Here is a 14,051-nt window from a genome sequence, read left to right on the forward strand (position 1 = left end):
ACACTCACACAGCAATGTAGATCATAGGACATATTATAGCCATGAATGTATGTCAAAAAGATTATTACGACTTCTGCTACTTCCCGAAGCAGGAGAAGAGAACATATGCTACAAAGAAGTCATCGTGTCGTTCTAATAGGTATCAATGTGTTGGCGAAATCAAAATGCTGCGTATGTTCTGCACGCCTTAACGCCCTCTTCCTCTACCCCTGGGCCTCCCTCTGCCACGCCCACGACCGCGGCCACCCCCTCGGCCAGAGCTTTGTCTTGCAGGAATGTCGCCGTCGCTATCTGAGTCTGATCCCGTCATGGAGTCACTCTGTCCTGCCTCCGATTCCGTGTCACCAATTCGGACTACGGTTGGTTGTGCAGGTCGCTGGGTGGGAGGAGGTGGTGAAGGATTTCGCGAACTCTCATAATCGACAGAGACTTGAGGCGTCTGTCTGCTGGTATACTCACTGTGGGGGCTCGGATCACGAGAGACCATTTCTTCAAAATCCGCCATTGGTTCGTCAGCCACCTCCTTGGGAGCCTCAGCGCCTGGCGTGGGAGTCGTGGCTTCTGACTGTGTGGCAGCTGCGCTATCAGAGACACCATTTGACTTTCGTTTGCCAATCTTGAACTTCTTTCCTCTAAGTGCCATTCGCTCAGCCATAGACATAAGATGTGTACCTGCCCCACCGGCCGATGGCGGTGGAGGCGAGATGGATGGTCGACTGAGCTGGTTGATAGCACCCTCCGATCGTCGTGTACGACGCGCAGACCTGGGGAAATGACTCTCGGTCTCAACGTCTTCTGTAGATGCATCAGTAGGGGTAGAGGCTACCGCGATGGTAGCCACATCGGATTTCCTTGGTCTTCCTCGGCGTCGAGGCTGAGTAGGCTCTGCTGTAGCCTCCGAAACACCTTGAGTCAAGTCTGCAGCGAGGTTGGCCTCCAACTCACGGACCATTTTCTCATGTTCAACGTCGCTATCGCTGTCTTGGTTCTGAGAAGACTCGCCAATGATCTCAGTTGAATTGTCTGCAGATGCAACCTGAGACAGAAGTGATTTGCGAGGTCGGCCTCTGGGCCGGCCTTTTCGTCCGTAGTTGGGCCTTTGAGACGAACCGGGAGGCGTGGAATGCGTGACAGAGGATGCATTCTTGGGCGGACGACCACGTCGTTTGGGAGTCTTAGTCTCGGTGACTGAGGCTGGATCCGCCTCGATAAAGGGCTGTGGACTAGAGGATAAGGATGTTCCAAATAGAGCACGAACTGCATCAGCAGCTAGATCGACAGCCGATTTCTTAGCTCCAACTGTATCACCTTGAGTTGATGGAGCCTCTGCTTGCTGGACTTGCTCCTCTTCAAACTCATCGGAATCCATTTCAGCCTCAACGTAGGATGCTGTTGGTTTGGCATGCCTAAGCTCGGGCTCGTTCGCATCAAATAACAACTGACCCCGTTTCTTAGGTGGAACTGTAGCTTCATCTGATGCATCCCGAGCATTGTCAGTTGCTTCGTCTTGTGCTACGCTTTGGTCCCTATTAGCTTGACCAGGTTGATCCATGACAGCTACAGGAGCTATGGGCGGCCCGTTGAATAAAGCAGGGTCCATACTGTCCAAAAAGTCTGCTTCAAGTTCAGTCGTAAGACGAGGCTTTTTGTGATGCCCCTTGCCAACAACGAAATCTGGATCTTCGTTCTCTCTTTTCGCTTTTCTTTTGGCTGCCCGAATGGATTTCTTTACAAATTCAGGGACATCCGGCTCCGATGGTCGTATGGCCTCTTCAGGGGGCGCCTGGAAGGGATCAAAAAGAATCCTGTCCGGCGCGTCATCTGGTTCATAGTAGCCCATGCCTATACGCTGTCGAGCCACTAATGAAGGATCTGGGTATAGGGATGCATCGACATCTTCCAACTGGGACATATCCATAGCCATGGATTCGTCGGCTTGTTCGCCATTCGCTTCATGATAACGCGGCAATAGTCCTTGAACGTTGTTGTCGGTCATGGGCTGATCGCCGTGGCCACCGAGAACATGACTCTGATCTCCATAACCGTTCATGCCGGATACATGCACACCACTGGTACCGTGAGCCTCAGCATCAGCTTGCATAGCTTGCTCTGCTTCTTCTTGCTCTGTGATATCTTGCGCCTTTGCACTGTCGGCCTGCTCTCGCAATCTCTTCATTCGTCTGCTGTTGTTACTGCGGCTTTCCTCCCCAGCAGCCTTGAGCCACGAAAGATTGTGGACACGGAAGTCGACAAGCGCCTCCACACTTCGGTCGTCAGCGATGGGGCGTGTATCGTGACCCAACAAAGTATTCTTTGGTGTGTATGGGTCTGTATTGCCTACACGACGGCAATAACCGCAGTTGCAAATACCCAAGCACTTGGGACATTGCCACTGCTCATCCTCTAGAACCTTTTGTGGTAACATGTCAAAGGCTCTGTAAAGGACGCCATAGCAGTAAGACTCGGTGCAGCCAGGGTTTGTGCATTGATGCACTCGGTAAGCGTAGTCCTTGTGACAGCATACATGGCATCGCCGCAGCTCTCCTCGCTTCTTCTTCCTCTTGTATTTTTTCTTGGCCCTTCCTTCTCCATCGACCTCTGGCTCTGATTCGCTTGGGGTAAGCTCACGTTCCGGCTGGGTGATATCCTTCCAGGGCCGCCTTCTTAAGGCCTCTTGACAAATTTGCGCGAGAGATCTCTTTGCAGAGCGCTGCCGGGCAATCTCAAGAGGCTGAGGCGAAGACTCAAAGTCAACAAACCCATCGTTCTTGATAATCATAGAACGCCAGTCCTCGTAATTATTGACCAAATCAGCCCATGTCCATTGTTCGCACCACTGTAGGCCCGAAAGACAGGCGCAAGACCGCCCCATAGCGTAACATTCCATACAAACATCGTATGTGTCTTCATCACCGTTGACGAGCATACGGGTGCAGTGTTTGCACGTCAGAAACCTGTTGAAGATGTTGGATCTGCAATATGAACAAGTAATGCAAGAGTCGAACTCAATCAACTCTACCTCCTTCTCCTTGAATGCGAACATTTCGTCAAGCAGAACCTCGGTAAAGAGCGCAAAGAGCTTCTTGAAGTCGCCGGCAAGTTGTTTGGCACGAGGCGAGCTCCTGAGAATGTCTTGTCCAATCCCCATAAAGCTCATGGAAGTCATCTCTGCATTCTCTTCGAGTTTTTGGAGTTGACGGTAGTACTTCTGTAAAGTGAAGAAGATAATCGCTTTGTTTTTATACTGCTCGTCACGACAAACAAGGCGAGCCTTCGGAAGCGCTTCATGTAAAGCCATCTCAAGTGTCTCGGCAGTTGTGCGATTCCAAGCCACCTTTATTGTTCGAGTACCTCGGTTCCAAACTTGGTGTGCCGCCAGGGGTGGGATCAGAATGAAATCGCCGACTCTCTGTTCGACGATGTACACGTCGAAAGGCGCTTTCTTCCATGCGTTGATTTGAGCAAAGTGCTTCTCAATTTCGATATCATGGCCCAACATGGAGAGGAAGTACTCGCGCACAACCTCACGATCTTTGCTTTCCGTCATAAACCAGATCGAGCTGCCTGTTTTCTCGCCATTCTCGCCGCTCGATGCTTCTACCATGATATTTTGGCCTAGCGATGCACACATTTCACGATGTGCTGGAGTGTATGTACCTTCGTGTCCAATATAGCACATGAGGTTTTGGGCGCGCATCTCCTCTGGTAAGCTTGACATCAGGTCACCGGCTGGTGCTGCTGCAGCTTCATCACGGAATGCGGTTTCATCCTGTTGTGAGCCTCCGGCCTGGCTGGCGTTCTCGTTTAGATAAAACAGATTCGGGTGGATAACTTTTTGTAGTGCATCGTGCCACTCTGTAGGGCAGTCGATATCCTTGAGATAGAGACGCTGCCGTCGCTCGTCGCGGAAGTTTGCGGGGGTCCACTGGTTCGCGAGTTGTCGCATTGATCGTAGGTAGTGGCCCATCGTCATAGGGATATCGGTCCCAGCGGCGATATCTCTCACATTCTCCTCTGTAGAAAATCAGCAGCTGCGATGGTTTTAGGGAATGGAGCAACGAACGTCTCTTATCATGTGTCTTTTCTAACCAAGCTACATCGAAAAGGGATTTGGGGAGAACTCCGTCCCACCCATCAATAATCAGAGGCTTGCCGCCGATGATAACGTGAATCAACACAAGTTTCTCAAACTCCTGTTGACCAAGGCTGCGTATTTGACTTCTTGAAACGCGCTGAACCCATTGGAAGTTAGAGGTCTTGTCCACTAGACTATACAAGTCTAGGTCGGGGGGTATAGGATCGAATTTTGCCTGCGGATGCAGTGATGTCGGCATTATGTCGAGCTTCTTAATTGCTACGCGTGTGCATAGGTAGGTAGCTTTGGTGGGGTTGTGCTTGAGACGATATCGCAACAGATTCCGGTGATGAAGGTGACTCTATGGCAATTTCTTTTGGTGCAAGGAAGCAGGCCGAAAGCCGTTCGCCCTAGGTCACTCCCATTCGATGCGAAAGATTCGCTGGCTGTATTTGTTGAACGATGAATAGATATGTGTTTGGGAATCTTGAAATTCCAAGCGACTGCGATCAGTCGCGTCACAAGCTTGGGTGCGATTGAAATGCGCGGCCAATCAAAAGCGTGAAGGTGACAGAAAGCACTACACGTGATCATCCCCCCGTATCTCACGCAAGGGTTATTCACTTTATAATTCAATTTTTGTATTCAAGCCTTGTCGGAATTAGAGCTTCAGTGGACTGGCATTAGGGTCGTTCGTGATCATATTTTACTTCACGGGCTTTGTGGTAAGCACATGATTTTCCACGGCAATTAACAGATGGTGTTCTCATTATCCATGTAGGTTTGTAAACTTTGATCCATGAGATTAAATGCATTCCCTCGGGCTTCGGCCTGGGCTCAATGTCGAGGCATCTCGGGTCAAGCATTGAGAGTTCACAGGCAATTTCAAGCACGATCCTCTCCTGTTCATTTTTCAAAAGCCTTGAGGCAACCGTGGCACAACACCCAGCGAGTGGTTGCGTTCCACGAAGCCAAACCTCAGTCCTCAACCGTGGCTGCTCAAGATCTAGACTCACCCACAGCTGCAACAGCACCAGCACCTTACAAACCGCCAGAGACAGGACTACTGGCCAAACTCCCAGCATCTTGGGTGCCCTATGCTGAGCTTATTCGACTTCACAATCCTGCAGGCACATACTACCTCTTCTTCCCATGTCTGTTTTCCACACTCATGGCGGCTCCAATGGCCATGCCAATGACAAGTCCGGGTTCTGCCATTGGAACTTCACTCCTTTTCTTCTCCGGAGCCCTCATCATGAGAGGAGCTGGATGCACCATCAATGATCTCTGGGACCGGAACCTAGATCCACATGTGTCGCGAACTAGACTCCGGCCGATTGCTCGCGGCGCCATTACTCCTTTCAAAGGCCTGGTCTTTACTGGATTTCAACTTCTCACCGGGCTGGGAATATTGCTACAATTTCCACTACCTTGCCTGTTCTACGGCGTCCCTAGCTTGATCCTGGTGGCTAGCTATCCTTTGGCTAAAAGAGTCACATATTACCCTCAAGCAGTTCTTGGCCTCACCTTCTCATGGGGAGCAATCATGGGGTTTCCGGCACTTGGGATTGACTTGCTATCGAATACACCTGCTCTGACTGCCGCGGCCTGTCTCTATGCCTCCAACATTGCATGGACAGTACTGTACGACATGATCTATGCTCACATGGACATCAAGGACGACGTCAAGGCAGGGATCAAAAGCATTGCGTTGAAGCATGATGCCGAGACTAAGCAAGTACTTACGGGATTGGCGGCTGCACAGATATCACTTCTTGCTGCAGCTGGGTACGCAGCAGGCGCTGGGCCAGCCTTCTTTATCGGAAGCTGTGGAGGAGCAATGATCACGCTTGGTCTTATGATCAAACGAGTCAATCTCAAAGATGTCAAGGATTGCTGGTGGTGGTTCATCAATGGCTGCTGGATCACTGGCGGAGTGGTCAGTCTAGGGCTGGGTGCAGACTATGCTATCAGATGTGTCGAGGCATCTAAGGAGGATAAATCTGAGAACTAAGCATTAGAGAAAAGCTCCGGCAGTGTATAACAATTGTATCATAATGTCATCATACATGGAGATTTAGGATTGATATCCGGAATTCCTCGTCACGCAGCGTGCAAATCATGATTTGTTCGTCGAAGACTTTGTGATCTATTTTCCTTTTTCAGACCCGTCTCCCATGATCAGATCCCTAACCGTAATGTCGATGCAAGCAATCCGAATAGACTCCACGTGTCGAAATATGACTTTGTTTCCATCCACGCGCTCTTCGCTTAAGAACGGGGCTTCTCCTTCTTCTCCTTCCACAGAGCAAGGAGACCGACACCAGAGACCTTGACGACCTTGAATCGCACACCGGGAATATCACCCTTGGCCTTGCCCTTGCGACCGAAACCAGCCAGGAGGACCTCGTCGTTCTCGTCCACGAAGTTCAAGCAACCGTCATTGGGGACTAGAATTATTGTTAGTTCAAGCCGTTCGTCATCTCTCGTAGCAGGTGGGATTCGTCGTACCGAAGGCAGTGACCTTCTTTCCGTTCTTGATGAGCTGAACACGGACACACTTTCGGATAGCGGAGTTGGGCTGCTTGGCCTCGACACCGACCTTCTCGAGGACGATGCCCTTGGCGTGTGAAGAACCTCCGAAGGGAGAGGACTTATAAGCGGTACCGAGGGCACGCTTCTTGTAGGCGAGATCGGCCCATTTCTGGTCCTTTCGGTTTGTTCGCAGCTTACGGGCGGCGTTAAGACCACGGGGTTTGCCTCCAGCCATTTTTGCTTCAAGTTGTTAGTCGACTGTCGATGCGGAAAAATAAAAGGTCGAGGCGATCGAGAACAGCTGGGGAAATGTGTTGGGTTACTGGAGTACCTACCGGATCTGTCTGTGTATCGACGACGGGTTGGTGATGGTAATTTGCTGGACCGTCAGAAAGTTGAACAAACGACAAGCAAAAATTACAGGTAGGGTTTGGTGGCCCTAGGAAATCGATTCACCAAAGGTCACGTGAGAAAAGAGGGAGATGGTTCGAAGTGATCCACTGACCTGCAGCGGGAGCTCTTGGCGATGGACTGATGTGTAAAGTTGGAGTACAGTAGGAATACTAAGTATATCTTACTATTGATACGGTCTTCATTCAACTCTGAGTATCAGTAGACTCTCAAAGCCTGAACAAGGGTGGTTACCGTTTGATACCCCGTTTGGAATGAAGCAAGACATAGTTCTATTCACACGCTGCAAACGACAGATTGAAAGGCCTCTGAAATCATCATGTCTCATTTAATTCGACCGACAAGTCGGCAACGAGACCCGCCCCCTTCTTTATTTCTACATCCATCCCCTTCAGCTTCAAATACCTCCTTACCAAATGCTCATGCACCGGCTGTACCTTTTATTGGACAGCAATCAAATCTGAGGACGAATGTCGACCATGCGCCGTCTGTAAAGTCTGGACGTTCTGGAACCGTTGTGCCTCAGCGGGCTGGATTATATCCTGCAGAGAGCACTCGCGCTACTGGCGATCGTACTGATCTCCTATGGTCCGAAATGCAAGCAACCTTGGAAGAAGTCGAACTGTCAGCCTCTGGAGGGACCCATGTATTTGGCCCAGATCATGATAGAAAACTGGCTGACCTGCGAGCCGCTCAAATCGCCCTCGCTCAAGCTTGGGCAAGAAGTGAAGCAGACGATGTTATAGAAACTGCACAACTCGATCATGTGGGGTCTGCTACTGGATCCGAAGTTCGAAACATGAAGGGTGCATTGGGAGATACGTCAAAGTCTGGCCTCGAAGGCACCGAGAGGAGTGCAGTTGGAAGCAGCAGCATATCGCGACCCAACAGCAGTGGCACGGGGGTAGAGAGACTGGGCCACAAGCTCGAAGAAGAGACAGAGGTGGACATTCTTCTAGCAAGGAAACGACGGGAAGCCAACGATCGATATTTCCAACGAGTCAACCAGGGCGTCATCGATGTTGTAACACGGCTAGAAGATGTCGCCGTCGCCATGAGAGCTGTTGAACAAGAGAGCAAGGAAGTCTGGAGCGAGAATGATAGTATTCCTGGAGGCGCGAGAGGTTGATCGCGCTGTACATGTGATTTCTTCGGCACTTCGAGTTCGGCGTTGCAAGGAGTTAGGCGAGATTTTACCAGCATTTGCGGCGTTTCACGATTAGGGAGAAATTACCCGGCTATAGACTAATGCATAATCATCCAGTTTTCCTATGATTAACGATAGTCTGATGTTGTCTTGACTCTATCACCGCACCTACTTGTAGGGTCTGATTGGCAAATAGAGTCAACATGGCTTGGAATTTGAACCATAATGGTGTGGGGAAGGGCAAGGACAGAGGCCTAGAGACGAACTACAAATCAACTCAATGACGACATTGACGACACATTGATATAAGTTCTACCACTGAGTTGCGCTATCGACTCGCTATGATAGTTGCCCAATGGAAGGGATATGCTACCCGCGTAGTATGTGTGTGGGAAATCAAGTCTTGCCTGTCAGTGTGAGTTGAAGTAGGGATGACAAAACGTCATGTTCGCCCGTTTCCCGATAAAAAGAGGTTCTCGAGAGAGGTCTACTGTACCAGTCAAAAGGTGTCTCCTTTGAACCCATGATCGCTTGTCCCGCCATTTACGTACCTTAGTAACCTGCTACTTGGTAGGTAATCGCCGGTCTGTATGACAATGTACAGAGCGCCGTAAGCTGCCCTCCAGCCTAATTCAGGTACCCTCATTCTCAGCAACGCGATTGGGAGAAGTGAGTGGGTGACCTGCCCAATTCGGCACTTGGTCACTGCGCCATGTACCACTGGGACTGCTTTAACTTGTTACAGTGGAGTGATCCCCGAAGTCTATGCAGCACCCTGTGGTCTGGTATGCGGGCAGCAGGCCTGGGCCTAGGACTATGTCTTAGAAGGAGGTTCGCCATCCGCCAGCCATATAAGGTCTCAAACCCGTCGCCTTTCGCATCTGACGCAACTAGCATCCAACCATCATTCCACGCATTAACGTCAAACCAACTTTTGTCGGTAAATATCATCACTTTTGAAACCGATCATCTTTATTCGAAAAAGCCGTCGTCAATACCGCTATCAATATGAGATTCCTCCCTTTCGTCGCTGCTGCGCTTGCAGTTGTTCCCGGTGTCCTCGCTGTTGATCAGAAGAAGTCTGCCATCGTCTGGTTCGAGGATGAGTCCACACCTGATTCCATCGTTGAAGAGTGCAAAGATGCTCTCAAGAAGGCTGGCGGCAAGATCACACATGTTTATTCAATCATCAAGTAGGCAGACCGACCCCCCCGCCCTTCTGGCACTACGGCGATTTGACACTAACATATTGACCAGGGGCTTCTCCGTCATCGCACCCGAGAAGGCGCTCGAGATCGTTCAGGTTAACCACGAGGACCATCAAATTCGTGTCGAGAAGGACGAGGTTGTGACAACGGACTGAGGTCTGCGCCATAGCACACAGATGACGAATCAAAGACGAAACAACAGCAAGTCTTTCGAAATGAACTGGCCATATTTCATGGTAGTGGTTGGAACATCGATATCCTTGATTTAGGCGTTAATAGGATAGGAGCGACGGAATTGCTTGAAGGAGGACACTCGCTACGCGACAATTGTCATCGTTATTATTGCACGTCTTTGACAGGGTGAAATAGATCTATTATCCACATTGGATATATGGCTTTTGGTGATATGAAACTCATCACGATGGTCCTATAAGCATTTCGCCATCATAAGTCGGTCGATGTGCTCTGGGTTTACTAAAGATAATCTGGAGTGAAACTACTCGTGACTGGCATGGTTGAATAACGACCTACTGTCCTCACTTAGACTACACCTTGTTGTACCCCACAAGTTAGGTAAATCTTCAGAATACTGTTGGGCACCTAGGTAATGACTGGCACTGCCCAGTAATCGCGACTCGGGCTGTTTACCTCTGGTCTGGACATGCCTTCTCAGTGTTTATAGGCAACCGTAGACCCTGTTCACCATGCATGCGGTTTGTTGCACTTTTACGACAATGTTTGTCTCAAATGACCGCTAACCAAGTAGCCAGCCACATGGGGTCTATATATGTGCGCTACAACGCCATAGTCAATATTGTCCCGAATCAAATTTCATGATCACTCAAACGTGCAAGCTATCGCAATATGCTGTCATGTGAGACTTTTTATTTTTATTCTCAAGGGGACAGTAACTACTACCTACCTACGCAGTGGTAGAATGGTGAGGATTCAAAAATTAGGCCAAAGCCATGGTGCTGTTGGGTTTTCTATGGCCAGCCCGAAGACGTGAGCTTCATGCTATACCTACACACCGGCTTGTGGCTGGCTACTACCTCTACCTACCTAGAGAACTACCGAATCAACTTTAAGCAAGGCCGGATGCAGGACACAAGATGCAAGGTGCAGAATGCAGGAGGTTGCCCGACTTTGTCCTGAATATTACCTAGGTTGCCAATGCTGATATCGCGGCTCCTCCAATTACAAAAAGACATATCTCTGTTCATTCCCACAAAGCTACTATTGGTTGTTCAAACACGCTATTCATTGAAGCTTTGGTGAGAGTGGCCGGGCCCCTGCTTTGAACATACCCCTGCCAAATCGATAAGCCGATAGCTCGAGCCAGCAAGGGCCCAACGTTTGCCGAATGTTAAAGAACAATGCTTCCTTGGACCTTGAGTTCACACTGAACACCACCTCGACAATCGCAGAACAATGGAACATTCGTTCTGGAAGTTCTCATAACAATTCCTTATAAAAGACCCGACCTTTGCCTCCTCGACATGCCGTTGACTTCTTATACAATCATTACCATTGCATTTGAGACACGCGACGCAACTCCCTATAATCAATCCCACCATCATTATCACTTCCAACTGCAACTTCTCCAACAACCACCCAATTCGACCACAATTTGGCCTTAGCCGAATTATTTCTCAAAATGACAGGTTACAGTCCTGCCGCGCAGACTGCGCTCATCAAAGCCGTAAGCTTCGTCATGTTGGATCCTTCTACACCGTCTTCTAGCTCCCCGCTCACCCAAGGATGCCCTCAGATCAAGCGAGTATTTGAGCCGAAACGAATGGTAGAATCCTACGAAGACCTTGTTGATGGCGTCACGCTCGGTTTGATTCTACATCAGCTAGATCCCAGTTTTGACACGTCCGCGCTCGAAACAAATTCCAACACCGCCCGCTACCTTATCAACAAGCGCAATATCCAGAGCATCTACAAGGGCCTTTTTCGTTACATTCGACGCTCTGTCCCTGAACTTGCTTGCCAGGCCAAGAAGTTCGATTACCATGCCATTGCTGAGAATCCTGATGCCCAAGGGATCAGCCAGGTATCCTTTCCTCTTACTCTCCCCGCGTTATTTCGGTCGGTACTGATTCCCCAGATCCTGGCTGTTATGCTGGGTGTGGTGATTCTAGGCCCTCAACGCAAACACTACATCCCTCGAATCACTAATCTCGACAAGCAAACTCAGGCGGAGATCATGCAAATCATTCAGACCATACAGCAAGATATCCACGACTCACAAGGAGATGACGATGTCGAGGAAGCTATCGACGCTGTCATGGAGGCGCGAGACATTGATCTCCTCGTTGAGGAGCAGAATGCAGCCTTGCGGTCACAACTCGAACTGACCAAGAGACAGCTCTCAGACTACTATACAAGACTTGACCATCTTCAAACAAGTCATGAAGAACTACGATTTGAGAAGGAAAAGAACGACCGAGAGCTCGAGGTCCTGCGAAAGGCCACCGTAGATGGTGCTAACAATGCCGAGATGATCAAGAACCTGGAAATTCAGGTGCATGACCAAATGGAGCTCATCTCCAGACATGAAGAAACGATACGTAGAGATGAACGCATCAAATCTCAACTCGAGACCGAGGTCATGAAACTGACGGAAAAGTGCAAAGACGCCGAGGAGTTCCGCGACCAAGCAACCGAGTGGAAGCACAAAGCCGAAGACTTTGAGAAGAAAGCCAATACTGCAGAGCGGTACAAGCAGAAGCTCGAGTCCCAGCAGCATCTTGCCAAAGAAGTGCAAAACCTCCAATACGAGAAGACTGAGCTACAAGATCAGATCAAAATCCTTTTGGATGATCAAGACAGGGGCGCTCGCACCAGGAAAGCAGAAGACGAGTTGACCAAAATGATTACTCAGTCTGAGCAACATCTGTGGGACGAACGCAGCCAGAAGAACCAGCTAATGAAAGACATTGCGGGGCTTGAGGACGAGGTGATTCGTCTGAGAGCAAGACAAGTCCATGATGAGAACTTCATCAAGGATCTCCAGGAGCAGCTTGAGAGCGGCGAAGGCACTCAGAATGCAGTGTCTGGTGCTCTGGGCATGGCATCCAGTCTTGAAGACGAGCTTAACGACGCAGCTAACGAGGATACCCAGCCTGGCCAAGTTAACCTTCCCCTTGAATTGTCTCGCCTCAAGGCTGAGAACGATTTGTTGCGCAGCACAGTTGGTTCCGGAGACACTGCTCCACTCCGTCGGGAGCTTGACGAAGAGAAGCGGCAGCGTGCTCATATCCAGAAGAACTACAACGATATGTTCGAAAAGCATGCTGTTCTTCACGATCAAACGGAGGCTCTGATCAACAACATGACCGGCGAAGGGTTAGTCAAAGCCATCGATGAGGCTTGCTCTCCTGAAGGAACACACATACTTACTTCCGACTTCTACAGGACGAAAGCATTTATTAACATCAAGCAAACACTCATGCAGTGCGAGTTCGAGCTGGAACAGTCTAAGAAGCGGGAGAAGGATCTCTCTGCTCAAGTTGCTGATCAAGGTCGCGAACTTCTTGCTGCCAAGGCCCAGCTCTCTGCTCTCGACAAAGAAGGCGCTGATGCTATCAAGGAAATCAAGAGCTCCGATGTAGTTATCATCTCATCTCTCAAGTCCGAGCTTGACCATGCTCGGGAACAGCTCAGTTATTGCACCGCAGAGCGAGATGCCCAGCAGACCCAACTTGTCGAAGCACTTCTTACCAAAGATAAGCTGCGTAAGGAGGTCGAAGAGGGCAGGGAGCTGCAAGATATCACTGGTAGTGGTGAGGGCGATACGCCCGACGGCAGCAAGAAGGGCGAGCTGATTGAGAAACTACGAAATCGTCTCAGAGAAATTCGTGAGGTGAGTCCTAGTCCTTTCTACAATGCAATTGTCAACGGCGATGAAGACGACCAAGTGGTTCCAGTCGACAACAAATCGTCCGAGCGAGACGATGGAGGAGACGAGGATGATTGCCGGTTGTTGGGGGAGCTTGCTGGCAAGGACACAAGCACGACCACTATACCACGACCACCTCCCCCTCGGGTGGAGGAATTGGCAGTGCCTTGTCCTGCACATCTGCCTCAACATCCCTCCCAGTGGAGGATATCTCAAAAGTTGTCTGAGGGATTAGGTTGGCTGACAGGTTGAAACTAGCAACTGGAACGATCGGAAACTGAGAGAATCGACCTGCAACGTAAATTGAAGGCCGCACATGACGGTGAGGCTGTAGCAGCACAAAAGGTACGTCCCCTATGTAGGAATCAACGACACTTTGAACCACGTTTTACTTCTTGCTGTGAATGAAACCTCTACTGACTGACTATCCGTGACTAAAGGCCGCGAGTGATGAAATTATTCGGAACCTCGAAAGAGAGAACTCTCTCATTGCATCAGCCTGGTATGATCTTACAAGTCGGCTTCAAAGTAACCACGTCGTTTTGCAACGACGACACGAAGCTCCACGGAGCTGGCTTAACAAGCAGAGGCAGATGGTCAATGGTCAGTTGCGCTTCCGCGACTCGCTCTACCTCTACTGACCTTCCCCTGTCAGCGACCCCAAAGCGATAGGTACTTGCGGGGTGAGAAAATCCCCTCTTGTCCATGAAAAGGCTCAGCAAATTTATACACCCTGGCTGGCTGCGTGACATAACCTTTATGATACAC

The 14,051-nt window shown here is 49.8% G+C and overlaps 6 protein-coding genes across 6 annotated transcripts; 4 read left to right on the forward strand and 2 right to left on the reverse strand.

The window, feature by feature from the left end:
* Nucleotides 1-187: 187 nt before the first annotated feature.
* On the reverse strand, nt 188-4,334 carry FSST1_012107 (uncharacterized protein; the record flags this gene model as incomplete). Its single annotated transcript, XM_083235303.1, has 2 exons — nt 188-4,014; nt 4,064-4,334. The coding sequence occupies 2 exons, from the start codon at nt 4,332-4,334 to the stop codon at nt 188-190; spliced, it is 4,098 nt and encodes a 1,365-aa protein (XP_083081803.1).
* Nucleotides 4,335-4,874: 540 nt separating this feature from the next.
* FSST1_012108 (4-hydroxybenzoate hexaprenyltransferase) lies at nt 4,875-6,089 on the forward strand (the record flags this gene model as incomplete). Its single annotated transcript, XM_083235304.1, has 1 exon — nt 4,875-6,089. One exon carries the CDS (start codon nt 4,875-4,877, stop codon nt 6,087-6,089), a length of 1,215 nt encoding a protein of 404 aa, XP_083081804.1.
* A 257-nt stretch (nt 6,090-6,346) lies between these two features.
* FSST1_012109 (40S ribosomal protein uS12) lies at nt 6,347-6,845 on the reverse strand (the record flags this gene model as incomplete). Its single annotated transcript, XM_083235305.1, has 2 exons — nt 6,347-6,525; nt 6,587-6,845. The coding sequence occupies 2 exons, from the start codon at nt 6,843-6,845 to the stop codon at nt 6,347-6,349; spliced, it is 438 nt and encodes a 145-aa protein (XP_083081805.1).
* Nucleotides 6,846-7,340: 495 nt separating this feature from the next.
* On the forward strand, nt 7,341-8,150 carry FSST1_012110 (DUF5315 domain-containing protein; the record flags this gene model as incomplete). The annotated part of the gene is made up of 1 exon (XM_083235306.1): nt 7,341-8,150. One exon carries the CDS (start codon nt 7,341-7,343, stop codon nt 8,148-8,150), a length of 810 nt encoding a protein of 269 aa, XP_083081806.1.
* Nucleotides 8,151-9,176: 1,026 nt separating this feature from the next.
* FSST1_012111 (uncharacterized protein) lies at nt 9,177-9,531 on the forward strand (the record flags this gene model as incomplete). The annotated part of the gene is made up of 2 exons (XM_083235307.1): nt 9,177-9,361; nt 9,426-9,531. 2 exons carry the CDS (start codon nt 9,177-9,179, stop codon nt 9,529-9,531), a joined length of 291 nt encoding a protein of 96 aa, XP_083081807.1.
* A 1,502-nt stretch (nt 9,532-11,033) lies between these two features.
* Nucleotides 11,034-13,955, forward strand: FSST1_012112 (uncharacterized protein; the record flags this gene model as incomplete). The annotated part of the gene is made up of 4 exons (XM_083235308.1): nt 11,034-13,445; nt 13,542-13,628; nt 13,724-13,886; nt 13,939-13,955. The coding sequence occupies 4 exons, from the start codon at nt 11,034-11,036 to the stop codon at nt 13,953-13,955; spliced, it is 2,679 nt and encodes an 892-aa protein (XP_083081808.1).
* Between the last annotated feature and the right edge of the window lie 96 nt (nt 13,956-14,051).

The sequence above is a fragment of the Fusarium sambucinum genome, chromosome III, assembly GCF_050947815.1.
Source record: "Fusarium sambucinum isolate potato_lamoka chromosome III, whole genome shotgun sequence".
Lineage (NCBI taxonomy): Eukaryota > Fungi > Ascomycota > Sordariomycetes > Hypocreales > Nectriaceae > Fusarium > Fusarium sambucinum.